Source organism: Haliotis cracherodii, unplaced genomic scaffold, assembly GCF_022045235.1.
Source record: "Haliotis cracherodii isolate W230 unplaced genomic scaffold, xgHalCrac1.p SCAF_5, whole genome shotgun sequence".
Lineage (NCBI taxonomy): Eukaryota > Metazoa > Mollusca > Gastropoda > Lepetellida > Haliotidae > Haliotis > Haliotis cracherodii.
This window is the reverse complement of record NW_027266308.1, coordinates 27,889,616-27,914,187: the sequence shown is the minus strand read 5'-3', so window position 1 is coordinate 27,914,187 and position 24,572 is coordinate 27,889,616. Positions and strand designations below refer to the sequence as shown.

General features: G+C 39.4%; 2 protein-coding genes across 3 annotated transcripts; one reads left to right on the top strand and one right to left on the bottom strand.

Moving 5' to 3' along the window:
- Positions 1 to 3,541: 3,541 nt before the first annotated feature.
- Positions 3,542 to 20,428, bottom strand: LOC139442573 (cytoplasmic dynein 2 light intermediate chain 1-like). 2 transcript variants are annotated; one of them, XM_071223412.1, is made up of 17 exons: positions 20,303 to 20,428; positions 19,128 to 19,168; positions 18,300 to 18,355; positions 17,784 to 17,818; positions 16,664 to 16,733; positions 15,556 to 15,644; positions 14,781 to 14,967; positions 13,655 to 13,723; positions 13,129 to 13,206; positions 12,088 to 12,167; positions 11,478 to 11,548; positions 10,567 to 10,612; positions 9,697 to 9,748; positions 8,746 to 8,760; positions 6,462 to 6,554; positions 5,341 to 5,405; positions 3,542 to 4,659 (listed from the first exon to the last, which is right to left on the bottom strand). In XM_071223412.1, the coding sequence occupies exons 1-16, from the start codon at positions 20,311 to 20,313 to the stop codon at positions 5,346 to 5,348; spliced, it is 1,053 nt and encodes a 350-aa protein (XP_071079513.1). In that variant the 5' UTR covers positions 20,314 to 20,428; the 3' UTR covers positions 3,542 to 4,659; positions 5,341 to 5,345. The 2 variants fall into 2 exon arrangements, with proteins under 2 accessions (XP_071079513.1, XP_071079514.1); XM_071223413.1 differs by lacking the exon at positions 8,746 to 8,760.
- Positions 20,429 to 20,642: 214 nt separating this feature from the next.
- LOC139442508 (KIF-binding protein-like) lies at positions 20,643 to 24,532 on the top strand. Its single transcript, XM_071223323.1, has one exon. It carries the CDS (start codon positions 20,643 to 20,645, stop codon positions 22,485 to 22,487), a length of 1,845 nt encoding a protein of 614 aa, XP_071079424.1. The 3' UTR covers positions 22,488 to 24,532.
- Positions 24,533 to 24,572: the final 40 nt, after the last annotated feature.

Here is a 24,572-nt window from a genome sequence, read left to right as displayed (position 1 = left end):
TGAGGAAATGTGAGATTTTGTGTACCACGTCTGGAAGAAGGAACGTTTGTGTACTACGTCAAGAAGTGTGAACGTCTGTGTACTACGTCAGGAAATGTGAAATTTTGTGTACCACGACTGGAAGTGTGAACGTTTGTGTACTACGTCAAGAAGTATGAACCTCTGTGTCCTACGTCAGGAAATGTAAAATTTGTGTACTACGTCCGGAAGTGTGAAATTTGTGTACTACGTCAGGAAGGGTGAATACTTGTGTACTACGTCAGGAAGTGTTAACGTTTTTGTACTACATCAGGAGCTGTGAACGTTTGTGCACTACATCAGTAAGGGAGAACGTTTGTGTACTACGTCAGGAACTGTGAACGTTTGTGTAGTACGTTAAGAAGTGTAAATGTCTGTGTACTACGTCAGGAAATGTGAAGGTGCGTGTACTACGTCAGGAAGTTCGAACGTTTGTGTACTACGTCAGGAAGTGTGAACGTTTGTGTACTACTTCAGGAACTGTACACGTTTGTGTACTACGTCAGTAAAGGTGAACGTTTGTGTACTACTTGAGGAAGTGTGAACGTTTGTGTATTAAGTCAGGAAATGTGAACAGTTGTGCACTACGTCAGGAAGTGTGAACGTTTGTGTATTACGTCAGCAATGGTGAACGTTTGTGTACTACGTCAAGAACTGTAAATGTTTGTCTATTACGTCAGGAAGTGTGAACGGTTGTGCACTACGTCATCTTATAAAGTAGCCCAGCACGAAATGTATCCCTGCCGTGATAACAGTGACTGTGTTGTGACACTCGGCCAGCACTGGGGTGAAGCCATACTGGAATCGCATTCACGAGTTTCTCTAGTTCACCTGACTAACAACTACACAAAACTTTCCCGCGGCAGCCGTGATCTCATACAGAAGTGAAGCCGAATGTGTGCAGCCAGTGCATCATATTCCTCAATGCATGTAGATCTTGGAGTCAGAGGGTTCTGTTCACAGGGCCACGTATAGCCATACTGTACTGACACACTAAGTGTAACCAGTACAGTCAGTATAGTATGGCTATACGTGGCCCTGTGGTTCTGTTAATCTTTGACATAGAAGTTAGATGGCTGTGTTCAAGTTTGACACTGAAGTCAGATGGCTGTGTTCAAGTTTGACATTGAAGTCAGATAGGTGTGTTTGAGGATGACATTGAAGTCAGATGGCTGTGTTCAAGTTTGACATTGAAGTCAGATGGCTGTGTTCAAGTTTGACATTGAAGTCAGATAGGTGTGTTTGAGTTTGACATTGAAGTCAGATGGCTGTGTTCAAGTTTGACATTGAAGTCAGATGGCTGTGTTCAAGTTTGACATTGAAGTAAGATAGGTGTGTTCAAGTTTGACATTGAAGTCAGATGGCTGTGTTCAAGTTTGACATTGAAGTCAGATGGTTGTGTTCAAGTTTGACATTGAAGTCAGATGGTTGTGTGTAAGTTTGACATAGAAGTCAGATGGTTGTGTTCAAGTTTGACATTGACGTCAGATGGTTGTGTTCAAGTTTGACACTGAAGTCAGATGGTTGTGTTCAAGTTTGACATTGAAGTCAGATAGGTGTGTTCAAGTTTGACATTGAAATGAGATGGTTGTGTTCAAGTTTGACATTGAAGTCAGATGGTTGTTTTCAAGTTTGACATTGAAGTCAGATGGTTGTGTTCAGGTTTGACATAGAAGTCAGATGGTTGTGTTCAAGTTTGACATTGAAGTCAGATAGGTGTGTTCAAGTTTGACATTGAAGTCATATTGTTGTGTTCAGGTTTGACATTGAAGTCAGATGACTGTTCAAGTTTGACATTGAAGTCAGATAAGTGTGTTCAAGTTTGACATTGAAGTGAGATGGTTGTGTTCAAGTTTGATCTTGGAGTCAGATGGTTGTGTTCAAATTTGACCTTGGAGTCAGATGGTTGTACCTTGTGTGTTCATGTTTGACCTTAGGTAAGGCGAGGTGGCAGAATGATGTTCAGGGTTGTGCAACTCACCTTCAAGACCATTTCACTTCTGTAGTGGTGTGCATGCTCTTGTGTGTGGCTGTTTGTGCGAGTCCAGACTAATGGAGGTTTTACAGTTCTAGGCCACCGAGTTTAAAATGGATATCCCACTCGGACACATTACACGAACTCAAAGTACTTGTTTTAACCCCTTAAGGCTCGGTGCCAAACAAGGTAACAAGCACCATATTTTATCATCTTTTGGTATGATACAGTTAGGGGTTTGAACCCCTAACCTTCCGCTTTCCGGCCAGACGCTCTGTCCACCACACAAAGGATCTTGAAGTCAGATAAACGTTGTCTTTTTGTGGTTGGTGTCAGATAAAAGTGTTCTTGTTTGATGTTTGGGTCAGAATGGTTGTGTCCATGTTTGATCTTGAAGACAAATGAATGTGTCCATGTTTGATCATGGATTCAAATCACTGTGGTATGTTTTATCTTTGGATCAGATGACTGTGTTGAATATAAGTGTGTGATCATGAGTGTTCATGAATACAAATATGTGCTGGAGTTGAAACACAATAATACAACCAGGCAACACATGACACATGTCTTTGATGGCTTCAGTCCATACTAGTTTACACAAACCCCAATCAAACTAGTTGTATTCCTTGTAGTACAGTTACAACTGATTTGATGCAAATGTGAAAACTTGACTTACAATACTTGCTTGTTTGCTTGATTTTTTAATATTTTTCATCCATGGCTTTCGAGGAGGTGGGGTAGCCTAGTGGTTAAATTGTTCAGTTGTCACGCCGCAGACCTGGGTTCAGTTCCCCACACGGGTACAATGTGTGAAGCCCATTTTTGGGTGTCCCCTGCCATGATATTACTGGAATATTGCTAAAAGTGGCGTAAAACCAAACTCACTCACTCACTACTTGTTCTATTTTTCACCATTTGTGACAGACTCCTGGTCAATCCAGACCTCATGTCTTGGCTCCTGTAGACAGCTCAGTATATATCATATCAGAGTGTAATATTTCTAACAAATAGCCTCTTTGGGATTCTGGGGTAGAATTGGAACCCTATAACCTATACCTGTCGTAAGAGTCAACCAAAATTGTCAGCCTGCGGATTGCGTTTATTGACAACACCAATATGATCCTACAGTCACATGACCAAACAGTCACATGACCACACAGTCACATGACCAAACAGTCAGGGCACTGGTTTAAGTAAGCCTAGATACAACTTGTTGCATTTTGTAATTTGTAAGCAATCATGTAATTTTGTTGAAAATACATCACCAAATGAGCTGATCATAGTGTCGTCACAAAGTTAGATCCAGAACACCCAATCACCTTCATAGCCTCCGAATGTATGAATGTTTCAAGTATTTTAAAGGAAGAAACAAGGTTTCACAAATGCCATCAAGCCATCTTACTGTTCATCCAAACGTAGACAAAAACCACCACAGGTACACATATCACATTCCTTACAATCACAAGTGTTTAAAATTTAAGATTATTTTATTTTTTCAATGATACTTGACATACAATGAACAAACAATGCTAAATATTATTACCATGGAAACAGAATATGGTAATTCAATGAATCCAACAATAACAACATGTGTACACCCTTGCCATAATATTCAGATTTTCATTCAATATTTATTATCTGCCTAAATGGCTAAATATAAAACTTCAGGTCTGGGAATCTTCAACTTACAATCAGTGTTCAAGTTAACAGCAAACTGATGTCTTGAAGAGAAGTGACAGTATAAAGGCACATATTCCCTAGTGAGATGGAGGTGGAGGAGACGATGTGCAGATGCAGACACTGGTGGGTGATACGAGTTTGCCGACGCCCTATTGGTCTGTTGGATACAGAACTCTGTGGTATCTGGATGCCATGGAATCTGGTATGCAGACGTCAATATTTCATTGCTGCAATTTTTTTTCTTCAAAGAGTGATTAGTCAATGAAATAGTTAGCTCACCTAATGAGCCTGCATGGTTTATAAATTTGATGCCTAGACAAATGAAGTGGTGTGCCTGATGCCTGGAGTGTGGCATCCTCTGATACATCTTCTCGAGGCAAGTGAGTTAACTGACTATAAAAATCCAGTTTCCACCCTTGCCGAACTAGGCTGGTATTATGGAGTTACATTTTGGCTGGACTAACGAGTCTATGCATAGTCCAATTAAAATCTGGTTCGTAAACTGTCGTGCAGATTTCGGTCGATTGCAGGATTTGCAAAGCATGTGCACCGCCAACTCGATGTCAGCAGATATTTTCCAAATCTTTTCATGTTTTTAATCAAGGTGCTCAGGTGATTTGATGCATTTCGCGACGTAAGACCCGTTTTATCACAATATAGATCTTGATTATCGATCAGATCGCACTGACTGGGCACCACCATTTTGGGTGAAGCAAATGCAAGTGATACGAGAGGTGGAGTTTCATTGGTCCATAGGAGAGGCTTCGAGGGGACGTAACTGGTAATAGCCATTAGTGGTGCTACAATCAAGCCCAGGAATTCCAGCCAAGTTCAGCAAGGGTGGAAACTGGACTTTTAAAGTCAGTTAACTCTGGTCTCGGGAAGATGCCTCTGATATGGCTTTGTGTCTGTCAGCTGGGGGGGCTGAGGCACATGTAATATCACAGCTGATTGGTTCTACTGGACGGAGGACTCACTGAAATAATCTGTAAAATAAAGAAAGAAAATGATGAAATAACAATGTCTTTTGTGAGATGGTTGAGTAGCATACCATGAGGTAGGGTATCGTTACAGAACAATACATGAGTTGAAAAAAGGACCACAAGTTATTTGGCAGGAAAAGAAATCCTGTAGTTGCCAAGACTAAACTCACTCTACCACATATTGGTGTCTAGTACCGGTACTTGATGGAACATGGCATGTGTTGAGTTGTCATGTGTTGTATCACGCTGTATTGTAAATCATACTGTATATCATATTGTATATCATATTGCATATCATACTGTATATCATATTGTATAGCATACTGTATAGTATATTGCATATCATACTGTATATCATATTGTATATCGTACTGTATATCGTATTGCATATCATTTCATATTGTATAGTATATTGTATAGCTCATTGTATATCATATTGTATAGCATACTGTATAGCATATTGTATATCTTACTGTGTAGCATATTGTATATCGTACTGTATATCATATTGTATATTGTACTGTATATCATATTGTAAATCATATTGTATATCGTGCTGTATAGCATATTGTATATCGTACTGTACATCATATTGTTTATCATATCACAACTTCACTTTTGAGATACAGATTGTATTGCATTTGCCCTCGTTCCTGATCGCTATTCTTGCTATTCGGTACTTACAATGACTAATACGTGGTTGTCTCCCTTGATCTGCGTTCAGCCAGACGTCTGTATCGCTCCAGTTCCTACAGGAGTATCATATATTTTTACCATATGATAAATCATGAAGGGTATACATGCATCACTATTGATGGAATTTAAAGGAAATCACTTAATAAAACAATAGGATGTTGTTTTACTTCAAATACATAACATGTATAATAAATAAGCTGTTAAATTAACGAAAACCAATTTCAACAAAATAAACTGCAGTACCACTTTCTCAATACAACTGGCACTTACAAAGTTTTATTATGAATCCCAAACAACTTTAATGTAACTACTTTTAGTAGTATTTGCCAAAAATAATAAAATGGGTACCGGTAAATGATTTATGCCATAATTGACCGCAAGTCTTGAATGTTTGTGATGGCTCCTCCTGAACAACCTCATCCCTCCTTTCAGTAGTATAGTGAGTGAGTGAGTTTGGTTTTACACCGCTTTTAGCAATATTCCAGCTATATCACAGCGGGGGACACCAGAAATGGGCTTCACACATTGTACCCATGTTGGGAATCGAACCCGGGTCTTCGGCGTGACGAGTGACCGCTTTAACCACTAGGCTACCCGACCGCCCCTTCAGTAGTATAAATGTCCACGAAACAGAGACACATGATTGTGGCTGGAAGCTAGGGCTGGGATGGGTAACTCGGGTACCCGGGTCAGGTGGGTACTGGAAGGACCTTGGTACATAAAGGACCACCCGGACCCGTGGTTAGCCACGTGATATATTGCTTAATGACAAAAATGATCTACAACTCTATGGAACTACAAGTCACTTATGTTCGCAGTTCTTCTTGCACCATTCCTTCTGATTGTTCATAAGGTTGAATAAACATATATCTTAATTCAGCTTCAGTGTTTGAATGACCAGATTGTTTAATATATATTTATCTAAATACGTTTTGCCAGGGCTATGCAAAAAATGTTCCCAATCGGACATGTTGTATCTCTTGAGACCTACAGTGGGTACCCGGGTAGGGTCGGGTAATAGGGGGGTGGGTAACGGGGTAGTAAATTTGGCCTCATCCCAGCCCTAGTGGAAGCTATGGATAAACGTCCTGCACAACATGGCCACTCACTTCATCTTTCTGTGCTCGAAGTGTATCAATGGCGGCCTCCACAAACTGGGGGTCCTTGGCTGGGTCTTCCACAATTGCCGGGTTGTTGGTGTTCTGTCAAACACAAACATGAATGAAACTTGACATTACAAACACCACAGCCACTTAAAGGGGACTTGCATCCACAGCATGTTGCCCGTGCTCATTCTGGGTGGAAGACATTGACGTTTGTTCCATGACTGAAGTAGAGACTGTGTAACAAGATCTGTATACATCTTACAATTTGAGTCGCCAAACAAATAACTATCTTCCCGAGGCAAGGGAGTTATCTGACTGTAAAAGTCCAGTTTCCACCCTTGCCAAACTAGGCTGGAATTACGGAGTTATGTTTTGGCTGGACTAACGAGTCTATGCATAGTCCAATGAACATTGTGTAACGAAATCAACTTGTGGTTCGTAAACAACATGGATTTCAAAGTGCAGATTTTCGGTTGACTGAAGGATTAGCAAAGGATGTGTACGGCCAAAGGGGCTTCGACTGATGTTTTCTAAATCCTTTCTTGTTTCAAATCAAGCTGCTCACGTAATTTGATGCAGTTCGCAAGGTAAGACCTTTAATTACAACATAGATTTTGTTCATCAATCAGATCGTCTTGACTGGGCGCTGCCATTTTGCTTGAAGCAAATGCAAGTGATATGAGAGGTGGAATCTGATCAGTCAATAGGAAGGGCATAGAAGGGACACAACTTGTAATAGCCACTGGTGGCGCTACGATCAAGCCCAGAAATTCCAACCAATTCGGCATGATGTTACAAAAAGTTGAATCGAACTTCCAGACTTCCACTTCTGTCTGAGCTAAGTTTCTCATTAAAGGGGGCGATGTCTGCTGCCAAAATTCCAATCTCATTAAAATTAGATCTCAGTTCTCGCTACCGCTAAACCAAGATCTGAGGACATCCCATTACGGGTCACGTCAGACTGACCTTGTGCGAACTTTGACCGACCAATGGATTGGCCAATCAGAAGGGAGCTTTCTCGTGCTTTATGGCACCAATTTCAAATTGGCGACTACACTTTGAAATATATTTTGACAAATTCTCGATCACAAAATTGAAACCTAAACAAAAGAACATTCTGGAATGGCTAATAGATGATTTAGATTTTATATATTCAGATGTCAAACCCGTAACTATCGTTCGGAATACCCTGTGTTAAAGTTTTCGAGGTTGCATGATTAGAAATCACATTCCGACTGTCATTTTCATAATCTGGTAAGCGACGCTCTGATTAGTCGGATGAAAGGTCGTTCTGACGTGACCCCTAATGGGATGTCTTCAGATCTTTGTTTTGTGGTAGAGAGAACTAAGGTCTGATTTTAATGAGATTGCCCAAATTCAATATAGTATTTTGACATTATCATGATTATAACTAGTGCCTTTGTGAGACAGAGACAGTGTCTCTATGTGATGAGGATAATGAACTGCTAGATTGACACGTGGAACCTTTTGTGTGTGAGACCAAGTGGCGATGAAGAACACTGGCAATGTTGCTGAGGCTCGCCCTTTGTGATAAATAAACTCTCTGCTAAAACTAATTGTCTCCTGTATCCAATCTCTTGGAAAGAAAATACGAGGGTTGATTCAAAAGTGCTAAGCTTCACATAGAAGGAATTGTTTTAAAGTGAAATCTGTTGTTGTTCACATGACATGATGTCAGATTATCCTCAAAATATTTGTCAACTGAGCAAATTGTTTCGCTGTGACAAATCAGTAAAATAAGCTGGGGCTATGACCTTTGCAAAATGGACAAACTTGAGGAATGTTTTGTTTTAAATATTTTAAACTTTACAGATTTCTCAATTGTTCAGGTGAGGTGAAATGGGGTTTAACATCGCGTCTAAGATTATTGCACTTATATAGCGACGTGCATGCATGTGTGTGCCTGCTTGTACTAGTCCGGACTGATGCCGATTTATAGTGCTAGCCCATTGAGATACCATGCCGCAGTTTAACATGAATACCCCACTCAGACACAGTATACTGACTCTGAGCCGACCAGTCCTTGTTTTAGCCCATTAATGCCGAGCGCCAGACAGGGTAACAACAAGCACCATCTTTTAACGTCTTTTGGTATGATGCGGCCGGGGATCTATCTTGGACCTTCCGCTCTCCGGGCGGACGCTCTACTACATGACCACGGAGGCGGTCCTCTCAATTGTTCAAAATAAGAGGGCCAACTCCTGGGTTAGTAAACATGTCTATAAGTCTGCCACATAAATATCCTGTATTGTGTTGAATCACTTACCTCGTCAACATTCATCTGGTGGCAGTAACATAAAGGACATAGTCATTACTTTCACCATTTCCAAATTATCTTTGTCTTCAACAATGTTTAAAAAATAAGTAAACCATGTACTGCAAATATGTTTTTAAACATTCCTGAAATGTTTGCTCAAACTCTTAATGACGACCTAACCATCAGCTTCCAAATCAAATGATCTAAATATGTGAAATGTTCCTCTTTCCCATGAAGAGACATGTATAATGTCACTGATCTCAAGGAACCAGACATGGAAGCTTCTCTCTCGCTAATCCCATTGGCTTCCTCATTACATTGTTATCTGACCCCTGAAGATCCGGGGTAGAATAGGTCTTCAGCAACCCATGCTTGCCGTAAGAGGCGACTATGTTTGTGGTAAGAGGCGACTAACGGGATTGAGTGGTCAGGCTCGCTGACTTACTTGATGCATGTTTCATGATATTAATCACTGGATTGTCTGATCCAGACTTGATTATTTACAGACCGCCGTCATATAGCTGGAATATTGCTGAGTGCAGCGTTATACAACAAACAAACTAACCAACATTGTTTTCTTTGTACAATAATCCTATCAGCGATAACTCAACACGCTTACTCGGTATTCACCTTATGAGGGGCAAGAGGTAGCCAAAAACGTTGTTACCAACAGAAAATGAAGACACTGTTATAATATTTGGAACAAAGCTTGAACACAGATACATTTTGCATTATAAATGCAAGTACTTTTCTCCCTCCTGTCAGGGATACAATAATTGTTTATGTCAGAAGATTTTTTTAACATGTTTAATATTTTAATTTTTTTGTCTTGGTCATATGTTCAGGAAAACCCAAGATAAAATGGCTGTTCCTCTGAAATATTGCGCAAGTTTATCTGAATTCAGAATTGATTAAATAGGGGTGAAGGGTGTAAGAGCATGTTATTCCACTTAAACTGACCTCTTGAGGAAAGTGCCCAGTAAACGCCTTCTTCCACAGGTCCATTGGAGTCCTGTAATAAACAAATAAAGACAAAGTTGTACATAGAGATGGTTCAGTCACAGGGGGTGTAACAACCAGACCCGTATTACACCCCCTGCCCAGCTGATTTGACTTAGTAATGCATTTTGCAAAGGCGATTGATATTAGTCCGGGAGTTACACCCATTAGTGTGTCGTCTGCTCGGCTAGCTTTCTCACGACAATGTCTTGCAAACATAGTGAAAATGCATTGCGTTCCCTTGCAAATAGAATTATTGAGCTTAAAGCTATCTAGGACAAATTTAAAAGCGAAACAGACACGGAAGGTTTTGTGAACAGCATGAAAAACAGGAACACAGTACGTAAGACTGACAGCGACATGAAGCTATTCAGATACAATTTGGTTGCAGCCGACAAGATGCGAGACCCATCAATCAATGGATACATTTTACAATTTGAAAAAAGGTATATGATTAAAAGAAAGTCTTCGTATTATACCCCATACCAACCAATATTCGGCCCTTGGGCTGATATGGGGGTCTCGGGCTGATATGGGGGTCTCGGGTTGACATGGGGGTCTCGGGCTGATATGGGGGTCTCGGGCTGATATGGGGGTCTCGGGCTGATATGGAGTATGATATGATAATTAACATATAATAACCTCTAACGCCAGGGCCTAATGTGCTCCGTTGTCAACAGTCCTTGTATGTTTCTCTCGGTATCTTTTGTAGATGTCTCAAGTAGTGCAACTGCTCAAATGTCAATCTCAAACCCAGATGGCAGTTGCCCTGACCTCAACGTCTGGAAAAGATGCCCTGGGAAAGCCATACAATAACTATTACATACTTACCTTGCATGTACACGTCCTATGTCATCGTCTGAGAGTGGGGGGTTGCCTGGAGTAGGAGCATAACAATTATTACTATCAACACTGACACGAAACAAAGTTTTGTTTGTTTGTTAATTTGTTGAACGCTGCACTCAGCAATATTCCAGCTATATGATGGCGGTCTGTAAATAATCAAGTCTGGACCAGACAATCCAGTGATTGACATCATGAGCATTGATCCTCGCAACTGGGATACGAAGACATGCATCAACCAATTCGGCAACCCTGACCACCCAATCCCGTTTACAACAAGCATAAGCCTTTGTCAGCAAGCATGGGTTGCTGCAAGAGGCCATGCCAAATAAATCATTCATTCTGTGGATTTCATTCCCTAAGTAGGGGTTCATAGGATGTTTGTTTTGGAAAAATGCCACCTTTTACTGTTTTAAAAACTTGAGCAGTTTAATCTCAATAATAGTAATATTAATAATTAGCTATTTGTAATGTCATGTGCTAGGTCTTTGTACCTTTTAACGAATTAATATTGTTTGCCTGACACATATACAAGCTAATAAAGTGTCTTAATGTTGTAATCTGTTCTCAATTAAATGATAACTAATAAACACACATCATTTACTGGTGGGTGATGGAGGTTGAAGGTGATGGAGGTTGGAGGTTTTACATGAGGCTTTGAAATATGTATGTGTGACATTGTGTCGAGTACATATTTCATTCATTTTTAATTATTATGTAGAAATATCTTCTGTAAAATATTATTCTTACACAATAAATGCATCTAGAAAAGTTGTGTATTTAAGATTAATGAAGATCAACATTTAGCATATATTATTTCTGACTAAGTGGCATGATAAAGGTACTAGCATCTGTTCTGAATAGTTGCACTGAAAGTCGACATCTATAAGTCTTCCTACCAATGGTCTGCAGAGAGTCGAGTCCTGCCGGGACAAACAGAGGCTTATTATGCTCGACCTGCATGTTTTTACTGAAACACAACATGGAGAGGTGAATATATCAGATCTGAACAACAACAACAACAACAACAACAACAACAACAACAACAACAACAACAATAACAATACAATCGACAGCCAAAACACATCTCGAACATGTTATCTTCCTCGGTTATAGTTCCTTCACACAACGTGTTAAAATGATGGCAAAATTTCAGTTTAATACAAGGCAATGTTTGTTTGTTGTTTAACGCCACACTCAGCAATATTCCAGCTATATGATGGCAGTCTGTAAATAATCGAGTGTGGACCAGACAATCCAGTGATTGAAATCATGAGCATCGATCTACATAATTGGGATACGATGACATGCATCAACAAAGTCAGCTTGCCCTACATGGGTTGGTTCCATGATTGAGACAAGAATTAGATATCTCATTTTTATCACGAGGGACACAGCTCGAGCCCTACATGGGTTGGTTTCATGATCAGGACAAGAATTGGATATCTCATTTTTATCATGAGAGACACGGCTCGAGCCCTACATGATTTTTATCATGAGGGACGTTACCTTGGGTTTGTCCGGAACAGGTGATGATTGATGATACCTTGCATCCGTTTAACAGTGGTCTCCATCTTGATGCTGAAGAACTGAACAGAGAGACTTGGATTGTTAGGGTGCAGCCATTTTACAAGGGGGGCATATTTGTTTATAAAGTTTAGAGCTCAATTATTTTTCCAACATAAACAGGTGCTCTAATATATATTTTTTAAATCAGATAAATACAGTCAAACACCATTGTGTCAAAGTTGAAGGGACCTACGTACATGCTTCAGATTATCTGAGGTTCGACACGACAATTGATGAATAAAGAAGGACCCCACACCAAAACTCCTTCCCCTCGGAAAATCAAATGGTTGAATCCTTAGAGGATGAATACAGTGACTGTCAACAATGGACACCTTTCAGATCAGCTTTCAAATATCAAAACAAAATTCGGAAACATTACCCATGGCTAACTTTATCAACTGATAATTAAGAACTCACTTGTTCATCAACAGATCTCTCAGGATGCTGTTAGTCTGAAGACAAATGTTCATTGTCTTTCGACACAAAATAGTTTTTGTCAACATGTGACATTCTTTGTTGAGACATTTACGGTAATGTGTCCTCACCTGAGTCTTAACCTGGGTTGACTTTTGATATCTTATACTTCTAGGCCTTTCAGTTTGTCACCTTGTCACAAGAGACGGTTAAATGAGGACTTGGTGATTACAATGTTAGACCTGGCTGATTGTGTGTGTCCTTGCCACAATTGTTTCTTTGATTGTCTTGACTGGCTTATTCAACGGGACTGTGACATTCCTAACTGTGACACAAAATACATTCGTTCACGGACCATCTGACGGCCATCCTTTATTATCCAGTGTACATCTCCCTGTTATCAATACTCTGCACCCACTCCCTACCATCATGTTGATTAGAGCCCAATTCTAATAGCCGTCCAACCAAATTACAGGGAAAGTCTCTGCTAAGTTATTAATATGAGGACCCTTCAGTGATGTCACTGGACAATGGAGGATGGCAGTGTCTGCGTTGTTGCCGACGTACCTGCAGAGATGCACCCTGGGAGTGAGCCACAAATCTCAGAGTCTTGCATATCACCTTCCGCTTCTCAGAGTCAAAGTCCTGGGCAAATACATCAACTAAAGTCTCAGCCATGTCAACACAAATTGTATATGTGGTATTTCTAGTGGTATAATTACTAACAAAATGTCCTGCATGTGCATATAATATATTAAGAAATGCACACACACACAAAAAAGATTTAATAAAATTGAAACGAATGTAGTCAATAAATTTGAGACGTTGAAACATACCATAATAAAAAATAATCTATTTCATGTCACTAGCTAAGATTCCTCAACGATCCGTGAAGATCCAGGTTAGAATTGGTCTTTAGTGACTATGCTTGTCGTAAGAGGCAACTAATGGGATAGGGTGGTCAGATTAGCTGACTTGGTTGATGCATGTCATCATATCCCAATTGCGTAGATCAATGTTCAAGATGACAATCACTGGATTACCTGGTCAAGACTCGGTGTAAAACAAACAAACAAACAAAAGGATTCCTCACCTGAAACACATCATATTTGCTCCCCACAATGACCAGGGGCATCAGAAAGGGTTCAATCATACTCTTGTCCTGAAATAATAAAAAAGATTCCCTCAAAAACAGACTGTCAACCATGACATGCCAGGGCTCTTCAAACTTGGTACTTGATTCAGCTCAGAAGGAAAAAGTGACAATTAGGATTCAGGTCACTATTGCAACAAGTATCAAAAACTGAAATTTCATCCTTCGGGGAGACAATTTAAAGGGACAGAAATTAGCTTAAGAATTTAGTCGGCTAAAAGTGAAAAAGTATTGGGACACTCCCTTAAAAAGGCAAAACTGATACTAGTCTTTAGGATACTTTACCCCCAGGATGCCATTTGGACATATATGTCCCTACACAAAACACAGTTGCTGTGCCAGAGGGACATATATGTCCTTCGGAAACATCATGTTCAAAGAGGTAAAATATTGGGGGGATTGTATATAAAAATTGTGTTGTTTTCACAACTATGCTGTCAATATATAAAGCATAAGGAGTTAGTTAAATTCCCCATGTTTATATTTTCACTCAAATGTGCTGCCATTGAAATATTTATTCTGTTTGAACAAATTGCAAAGACTGATTGAAAATCCCCATGAAGGAATGTTTAAAACCTTTAAAACTATACTGGTTAAAGGTTTGAAAAGGATCAAATCTCTATGCATCTATGTAGTAATAAGCTTATGAAATCTACTAAAGAAAGGTATGCAGTTTTCACAATGTCACTCACAAATAAACTTGGCACGGCGATAGTACACAGGATATTTTTATGTGGCAGTCCGAGGGTTAACACTGGGTGAACTTGCACACGGGGATAGTACTTAAAACTTGTACCATTAGTGCCTTGTTCATCTCCTAAGAATATACAGTGAGGCAGATGTCCCTATGATCTTAGGTGTCACAGAGACTTACCTCCCTTTTCCATACTAGGATAGGCTGATTGTTGGTTTGAGTCACAGCTTCTCCACAATTATTATCCTTGGTCTGATAGCACCAGTTGCTCGTGCTCGTGGACGTATCATGCCACTGCCTCACTTTGGGCTTTCTTCCCCATGCCGTGATATAACTGTAATACTGTTCAAAGTACTCGCTCTCTCAACTTACCGGGTGTTCTTCCCCGATTCTTTCCCAGGCCATCTTTTTCAGTTTGTCTTTGATGTGAGGATCATCCTGTTTCATCTCGGCAATGACGTTCTCCACGCGGGATCGCGCTGCTGTAAGGAGACTCTCCAGCGTGAACCACATCTGTGTTGGTGTGGACAGGTCAAGGACAATCACCAGGGAGGTGTGCCTAAACAGGAATCACTGTCATGGTTCAACAAGCAGAGACTAGGCTACTCATTCACAAGCTTGGCTTGACAATTTTTGATTATCCTCATGCTATTTGTTTTCGAATTCTTAAGAAACATTCGTAGTTTTCTCTTTAATCACATGAACAACTGTAAAACATCTCTTTGGCTTATAAAAGACAACTTTCTCTTAAAAACAAGCCATCATCTGAGTATTTACAATGTCTGAGTGATGCTACACCCCTTGTTATAGAGCGAGTAATCGCGATAAACATGGCCGACGATATTTTAATACTGACAGAGGCATTCATGGTCTTTTTGGTTTCTAAAATAATTTTAACACATTTAGACAAAAAATTAAATGATTATTTCCGATCAAATGGACATTTGTTTCAATTGAATATCCCACCATCCTTACATTGGTATTTTGAAAACTCAGATGAACTAGAGAATGATAGTGTAAAAGTAAAATTAATTGGTCAATTAGATTGTTAGTTTCCATCTAACTACCACATTCCTGAAAGAGACGATACCTAGAGGACTGATGATATCCTACTTAGTGAGGAAGGAATCTATTCTGCAGAACTCACATTATGGTCTCTGGGTTGATGGGTATATCCATCAGTTTAGACAGCCATGTTCCTCCACCCAGCTCCCAGATGTGACCCACATCCTTTGCCTACACACAAACAGAAATAAGGGATGTATTGAAACACATGCACCGCTGGACCTCAACCATCTTCCCGAGGCAAGCATGTCGACTAGTTTGTATCAAAGCCTAGTTTCTTAGATAAACATGCAGGCTAGTGGACACCCTTGCCTCGGGAAGATGGACCTATTTGGATTAATGAATCAATGGCATGATGCATTTACATAATCAAGACCTGTTTTCTGTTAAAAAACTGAACTTTTTAATCCCTGAAACTCTTGTCACATTGAGTAAGAGTGAGTATGGTTTTACGCCGCTTTTAGCAATATTCAAGCAATATCACAGTGGGGGACACCAGAGACGGGCTTCACACATTGTACCCATGTGGGGAATTGAACCCTTCGGCACGACGGGCAAAAAGTTTAACCACTAGGCTACCCCACCACCCGTCCAAGGAGAAGAAATGGGACTAGAAAGATAGACATGCATAGATGGTTACATGATACTTTGACAGTGACAAAAATGGCTCTAGAGAGAGAGAGAGAGAGTTTGATTTAGCAATGTTCCAGCAATATCACGGCGGGGGACACCAGAAATGGGCTTCACACATTGTACCCATGTGGGGAATAGAACCCAGGTCTTCGGCGTGACGAGCGAGTGCTTTAACCACTAGGCTACCCGACCGCCCCACATGGCTCTACCATTGGTACAGATGACATTAGTAACTGAAAAGACAGCTGAAATATATACAGTATCATTTAGTACAGGAGTTTCCAAGCTTATTTGAACAAGGTTTGTGACATATTGACATGAAATTCATACAAATTGGCCTCAACCTCTATAACATTACCAAGACATACCCAATTTAACAAAGGACAGAAGATCGAGAGTAGACCTGAATCATTAGTGTGAAGCCCATTTGTGGTGTCCCCTGCCGTGATATTGCTGGAATATTGCTAAAAGCGGAGTAAAACCAAACTCACTTCCTTCCAAATACACAAGAAAGTATGTTCTTTGAGATGTCAGTGTCGGTAGTAATATTAGCTTACGATGTTGTGTCCTTTAGCACGTCTTCCAAACGTGTATTCCAGGGCTACTGTTGGCTTGGGAGGCTCATCTCTGGAAGGACAACATCATACAGTTATTGGAAACTTTTGAGGGAGAAGTTAGAGACAACAAAATAAAAACTATGTTAACCATGCATAATATCATAAGTCTGTCACTGCAAGAAGGATCAAGTGTGGATTTATCTAAATTGTATTGAGCAGAATTTCAGCAATATCACAGTAAGAAAACATAAAAAATGAGCTTCAAATATTGTATTTGTTTCTTTGTTGTTTAACGCCGCACTCAGCAATATTCCAGCTATATGACGGCGGTCTGTAGATAATAGAGTCTGGATCAGACAATTCAGTGATTGACATCCTGAGCATCGATCCACGCAATTGGGATCGATGACGCGCATGAACCAAGTCAGCGAGCCTGACTGCCCGATCCCGTTAGTCACCTCTTACGACAAGCATAGTCATCTTTTACAGCAAGCATGGGTTGCTGAAGACCTATTCTACCCCGGATCTTCACGGGTGACTTGTTGCTGTTGCTACTTATTAGACCATTGTGTTGACTTTCTGATTGTAAACTTGAAACAGCGTGTATTGTACCCATGGGGAATTGTACATGACACTTCAGCACGACACATCAACTCTTTAACATGATTAAGCATTGCGTCATCCAATCAAAACAATACTTTTAAACTGCAACAACTATTGTACAAAGTGCATAATTGAGTGAGTGAGTGAGTGAGTGAGTGAGTTAGTGAGTGAGTGAGTTGGGTTTAACGCCGCTTTTAACAGTATTAGTTATATCACGGCATGTCAGCTTAATGTGGGAGGAAAGCCCGAAGTGATGCAGGTCTTAGACATTTACCACTTCGGTGAAACCCACGAGCACGGGTATGGTGCTGACAAACCTAGAAACATAATCGGGGAGAACCGGGTTTTGAACCCACAATCATAGGTTTCTGGCGTGCCCAAGGGACGCAACTCTGCACAGCGAATCGCGGCGCCTTAGACGACTGGGCCACCCGTGCCCCCACAAAGTGCATAACCATGCACAGATTCATTAATTCCAAATCTTATTATATACAATTGTAAACATTCCTTGACTCACCTATCTAAATATCTCAGAATTATGCTTGTTTTCCCCTGAAATGAATGTGACACTTATTTAACATTCATCTTAATATCGACAGATTCATCAGGTAATAAAGAATGCTGTTGACTTCTATATGATAGCTTTGGTGAAATATTCTTACTGTAGTGGACAGGGACAGGGTTTGGGGGGAGGAGGGGAGGAGATAAAAACTAATACTCAAATATTTTAGCAAATATGGTTTCAAAGCATGATCAAATTAAATCAATACTTGATCTTACATCTTTATTAAGACAGACATCAATGTGTCTCATCCAGAAGTCATGTCTGGTACAGATAAAAACCTGGCTGTTTATGTGAGCAGTCCCTTATGATAGGTCCCAACACATATGGCTTATAATCTGATCAATTCATAACTTCAAAGATTTAAAACCCCTTAAGCATGTACTGCTTAATATCCATAATCACCACTCCCATTTTGGAAAAAAATAATCATTCCGTTCTGGTGAAAAATAAAATTGTTAATAATATTACTGAGTTTTTGCTGCCTGTGATGAAGACTGCAGAGTCCTCTGATGCTTGATTTTCATCTGGAAACAACATAATATCATAAAGTACAAAGTGGTCTATTCATTATGATCAACTACACTGTAGAACAGAAAGATATAAAAGACATGATAAGGCATCTTGGAGACTTGTCATATGTTAGGAGGGGTGGAGTCTGGGTCTGTGTGTGTGTTGAGGTCGGGTGGTGATGTGGGTATTTTTTGTTTAATGCCACAGGCAGCAATATTCCAGCTATATGACAGTGGTCTGTAAATAATCGAGTGATTGACATCATGAGCATTGATCAACACAATTGGGATATGATGACATGCATCAACTAAGTCAGTGAGCCTGACCACCCGATCCTGTTAGTCGCCTTTTAAGGCAAGCATGGGCGGCTGAAGACCTATTCTACCCCGGATCTTCAATGGTACAGACTAGCAGTGCACGATCCTCATCACATAGAGACACTGTGGATTGGTCTCCATCATAATTAGCTGACTCATTTTTTTCATGACCCCTTCCCTATAATAAATGACCAGTCCTTAAAGAATGTTCAAAATTATAACTTTACATTTGAAAGAAAATAAATAAATAGAACTGTGTCATGGAAAGAGCATGCTACCAAAATCCTAATTTGGACAGATATTACATTCTCAACAGTATTAATATATAAAATCTACATGTTTCACCGTAGATACTACACTTGATGCTCATGAGATTTTTCTTAATACAGATGATAGTATAATCACAAGATTAATGCCAATGGAAATAATGCAGGTAGAACAGGGTAAAGCAGGTATGATTTTATATTACCTTTGTCAGCATTTGACTGGGTTATTGCGAGATCCCAGAGGCTGGAAAACATCAGAATTGAAAAAATTAAAAGGCAACATTTCAAATCCTGATAATCACCATGAGTTCTTGTTTAGCTTGTGAATTTTTTAAATATTTAAAATGTGCTGTTGTATGCTATATTTAGGAAACAAATATTGAAAACTCTCAACTTCACAGAGGGGCCTACCTTTACAATTAAGCACTACAAAGTTTACAAACACATCACAATGACATAATTTGTGAAATTTTGTTAACCGTAAGAACAGAGTTGCTGGGTCATCGAGTGTGCATAAGCTCCTGTCAGTGATGTATCATCTCTACACACAATGTCACTTGATAAGCCCAGTGCGGGAACCCTTAGCATCTTTAGAATATAGCACCACAACTTGTATGGACCCGATGTATGGGAGCAGGTCAAGATAGTGTCATATGTCAAATTGGCCTCAAAAGATAAAGTGAAAATAGTTGCAGAGAAAAGTCAACATTTATCATGCTTATTCAGACATTGTTGATGGTCACACATAAATGTGCACAGTTCTTAATTCTCATGATTCTTACAGATACAGCACAAGTGAGCACATATAGTTTTTGCGATCACAGATTATATCCGTGGTCTACGGTTGGAAACATGGATGTTCCCCCACCAGAATAAAAGTTTATTCATGTTTTCACAAAAGATTGGTAGACTGGTCAGTAATGTCATTTGATGAGATTGGTAAAAACAACATATGAACTCAACTAGAAGAGATGACATTGTAATAACAACCTCTAACACGAACTCCTCTACACATCCTGCTCACAATCGGTCGCTATGACATTTTTCGAGCCCGTTTAAGACTATGAGTATGTTGCCATTTTGACTTGGTGACCGTCTTTAGCTTTTGAGTCTGTTCTGACACGAACATACTACTTCAACATGACAACAACCATGGCCCTGGCAAATGTTCTTCTCGTTCAACACGGTCTCCTAATAAACCTTTTCAAGACCTCAAAACCATACCTTGTAAGTTTCCTTCTCAAATTTTAGAATGTAGATCTATCTAGCATTAAATTCCAGGGACAATGTCTGAATTTCACAAATGGCAGTCATCAATACGTCTCTTAAACTAACATGGGAAATTGTTATATTTATCGAATAATTAATTTTAACTCACGATTTTGACATCTTGATATTAAAGTCGGAATGCACGACAATTTAGACGTAGAAAGAAGCTTCACTAAGTCTCTTATTCAAGCGGGCACCTGTATTGTTGACATTCACAACCAAACCGGAACAATAGTTGGAATTTACGTACTGGGCCGAAGTGAAGGAAATTATATAGTTAATTGGTATAAATGAAATTGTTTTACGCCAGAAAATAGAATTTGTAGATATGTATACAGTGAATGCCTTTATATTGTTTGTAGTTGGTATAAGAACTATACAATAATTTTCTTAAAGGAAGAATTCATTTTTCTTTCACCATTCGCTGCAGCGCTGACGTCATATTCAACATGGCAACCTTCAAGGAGTATCTCGTTAACGAAGGCTATGCAAAATTTTCTGCAGCCAGGAAACAAGAAACTGAAGATTCTAAAACTGACCCCGAAGATGATCCATTTAGGTCCAGGTACAAGGCTAGAGAAACCTATGGTGAAATCAGAACCGCATTAAAAGGGTACATAAACGACGATGCTGAAGATGTGACGCTGACGCTTTTTCTAGCGGTTTTGGACTTTTACCTGGCAACAAATTTCATTGATACGGAAGAAATCGCAGCTGGAGAGGAACATTTAATGAATGCACTAAAATTACTTGAAGATCAGAAATATGACAGAGAAGTCACTAACATCTACCAAACGGTTCTTAATAATCTTTCAATAATGTGGTCAGAGAGAAGGAATTATGACAATTCAATGAAATATCTCAAACAAGCAGAATCTCTGTATAAGAAATTCAAGCGTGATGTTGGAAATGATCCCTATGCCATCGATGAATATTTCAAACCTGATGAGTCTGGTGAAAAAGACATTGCAACTATTTCTAAAACAAGATCAAAACACTTTGAAAACACATATACTCTGACATTGTTCTACATAGCCCAAGTCTATGCATTAACTGAAAAGAAAGAGGACTCTGCCAAATATTGTCATGTAACACTCCAGAGACAATTGGACTCCTATACATACAAAGCTGATGAATGGGCTCTGAATGCAGCAACACTATCACAGTATTACATCACTGTAGAAATGTACCACTTTGCTCGTCACTGTTTGGCAAGTGCATCTTTGATATTTGAAGAGGCAGCATCAAAGGAAGAAGATACAGATGAAGATACTAAAGAGCAGATGGCACAAAAGAGAGCTGATATTGACAGATGTTGGGCCAAATATGGCCTTGCGCTTTTGGAAGCTTCTAAAGACTATTTAATGAAAGAGGTTGAAGATGCAAGGGATGGAGTTTCTTCTAATGATCACAATGCAGATGTTAAAGAAGGTGCCAGCAAATTCTCACTGTCAGATGGGGAAGCTGGTAGGTCTGAAGAAGAAAATAGTGACACATCTCCATTGTTAGATATTGAGAACTGCAAAACATTTCCACGATTCAATCTGGAAGTAACAAATTATGAGGAGAAAATCACTGATCAGTTCGTCAGAGATTTCTCTGAAGCAAGAGAAGTATTCATGTCAGTCCAAACAAGATTGAATGATGCCAAAAAGTTTTATGTAGTGGATGGACACTGCTCTGACTACATCCAAATCATCCAGGATATCAGCAAGGCTTATAAGGAACTGGCGTTCTTTGAAATGGCCATGGAACGTCAGTGCAAAATGCACAAAAGGAGGGTTGACCTGTTGAAAGATACCTTGACAGATCTCAACCCGAAGTACTATCTTCTAGTCTGTCGGCAGCTTATGTATGAACTCGCAGAAACATACAGTACCATGGTGGACCTTAAGTTGGGGATAATGGAAGCAGAGGGCAGAGGTCCAAATCCACATTCCGTGAAAAAAATCAACACTCTAGCTCAACAGAGCATTGCACAATATAATACTTATTTGGATTCATTGAAGAGTGGGAAGCCTGACTTTCCAGATGAGTTTCATGAAAATGATGTGCGTCCAGCACTAGTGGCCATGTTTTGTTTGGGTAGACTCTATTCCAAGATTATTTCACCAGAGATTCCGCACAGGCTGGCGCTGATGAAGAAAAGTCGAGAGTGTTACCTGTTTGTTGAAACATATTGCAAGAGGCACCCAGAAATAGAGGGGAGGATGGTTAATGAACTGAATATAAGTAGGGAAATGGTTGTTCTCCTGCCTCTGAAGATGGAGAAAATCAGAATTGGGCAGCTCTAAGCAAATGCTAGGTGCAGCATTTTAATCAATAACATTTGTTACCCTCTGAATATATTGATGAGATAGAGCTGCATAGAACAAATTCTGTTATCATCATGATCATGATTTGACATTAGCACATCATGAAATAAGATATTTGACAGTTTCTCATATGAAGAATGTTCTTATCAAGATAACCACTGCTTGCTGAACAAATGTTTTATATGTTGATGTGTGTCTGTGGTGTTTCTGTTCATGCCATTGGGTACTTGTTTTCACCTAGGGCTGCAACATAAGTTCATAAGCATGTGTCTTGTGTGTACCTTGATGAATGCTTGTCAGCAACAAGACAAGTGCAATAGGCTAGTTCATTTCCCAACATCATGCATATGGGTAGAATTTATGAAGCCCAGACTGATACCTTACCATCACTGACCAGAGCTTACCATGCTTACCTTGGCTTCAAATTTTAATACGATGAAGTGAAACTAATCATGCTAATAGAACAAGTCTTAACTCTTATCATGCTCATGTTATCCCGTGTTCTCAGCGTGGGGCGATCAGATGGCCTTGTGGTTAAAGCTTTTGCTCGTCATGCTGAAAACCGGGGTTCAGTTCCAGACATAGGTACAATGTGTGAAGCCCATTTCTTGTGTTCCCCCGCCGTGATATTGCTGGAATATTGCTAAAAGCGGCGTAAAACCATACTCACTCACTAACTCTCTCTCCTCAGCGTCATTGTGGTCATACATGTGATGACATGGTGTGATGATGTAATCATGGTAATGGAGGAAGGTGCTGCTAGTAGTGATCATGGTGATAATATAATATATTTTTCAAGTTTCTTTACATCTTCTTGATCATTACATTCAAGGTGATGTTTAATGTGTTTAACTTTATACATGTTAACTGTTTTAATTGTGTTAACTGGACAAAATGGATTTCTTCGTGATCACTAAGGTGTCATCATGGTCATGATAATATGGATAAGGAAAATTTACAGAATTAATATAAATAAGCTTCCTTGAACTTAAGCATCAACTTCCTTAAACTTGAGCACAAACTTCCTTGAACATGAACATAAGATTCCTTGAACATGGTCATAAACTTCCTTGAACTTGAGCATAAACATCCTTGAACATGAGCATAAGATAACTTGAACATGTTGAATTACAAACGTATGGAACAGTTGATGCATTCCTGACATGATGAACAGTTTCCATTCCATGTCCAAGAGGAGGATGAAGATGATGATGCGATGAATTTGTCTGGATGTATTGAATTTGACATGTCATTGTCAGATGTAAATGATTAAAGCAGTTTTTAAACATGTTACAAGCAACAATTGTTCAACAGCTGATTAATTTTTATTCAAACCTTTTTTGGTCAATTTTACCTGTTATCATGGTTATCGACGTGTGCATGTGTGTTTTAGTCTTGTTTGCTAAGCCTGTTAAGTTTCAGGTTGAATTGGGATGGCACTTTAAGTATGTTCTTGCCGTGTCACAGTACTGTTCACTTGTAACCTTGTTACCATGGTTGCCACTTTTTACAGTTACTGTAGGTTCAGGCTTCGTCAATGTCAGGGTGCTGTTTTTAACATTTTAAATTATCTATGTTATCATGAACTTGTTCTTCATGTTTGTCATGGCATTGTTTTGACCTTTTTCTAATCTCAAAACTCAACGATTTTCTGCTTCTTTCTAACTATTCTAAGGCCTTTCTAAATGTCTTTCATCAATTATTTGTCAGTCCCTTTTCAGCATGCTTAGTGCAGGCCATATTATTGCAGAAAAATAGTTTGTTTAAAAAAAATTGTAACATGTGTAAGGGAAGTGTTGTCTAGGTTACGGCATTGTTAGCATGGCTAGTGTTTAATACCATAAACATGATGAACTCACTCAGCTTACCCAATAATGATTCCTAGTACCTAGTAGTAGCTGGTGATAATGGTATATGCTGTCATGGATGCGTTCTTTTCTTGTGAAATTGTATCTGTAGAAATATTATACATGTTTCTGTTTGTGTGTAAAGCTGTGATAAACATTTATTTATCAATTACCTTGTACAGAAGAACTCAAGCTGTAAAATATCTATACTCGAACT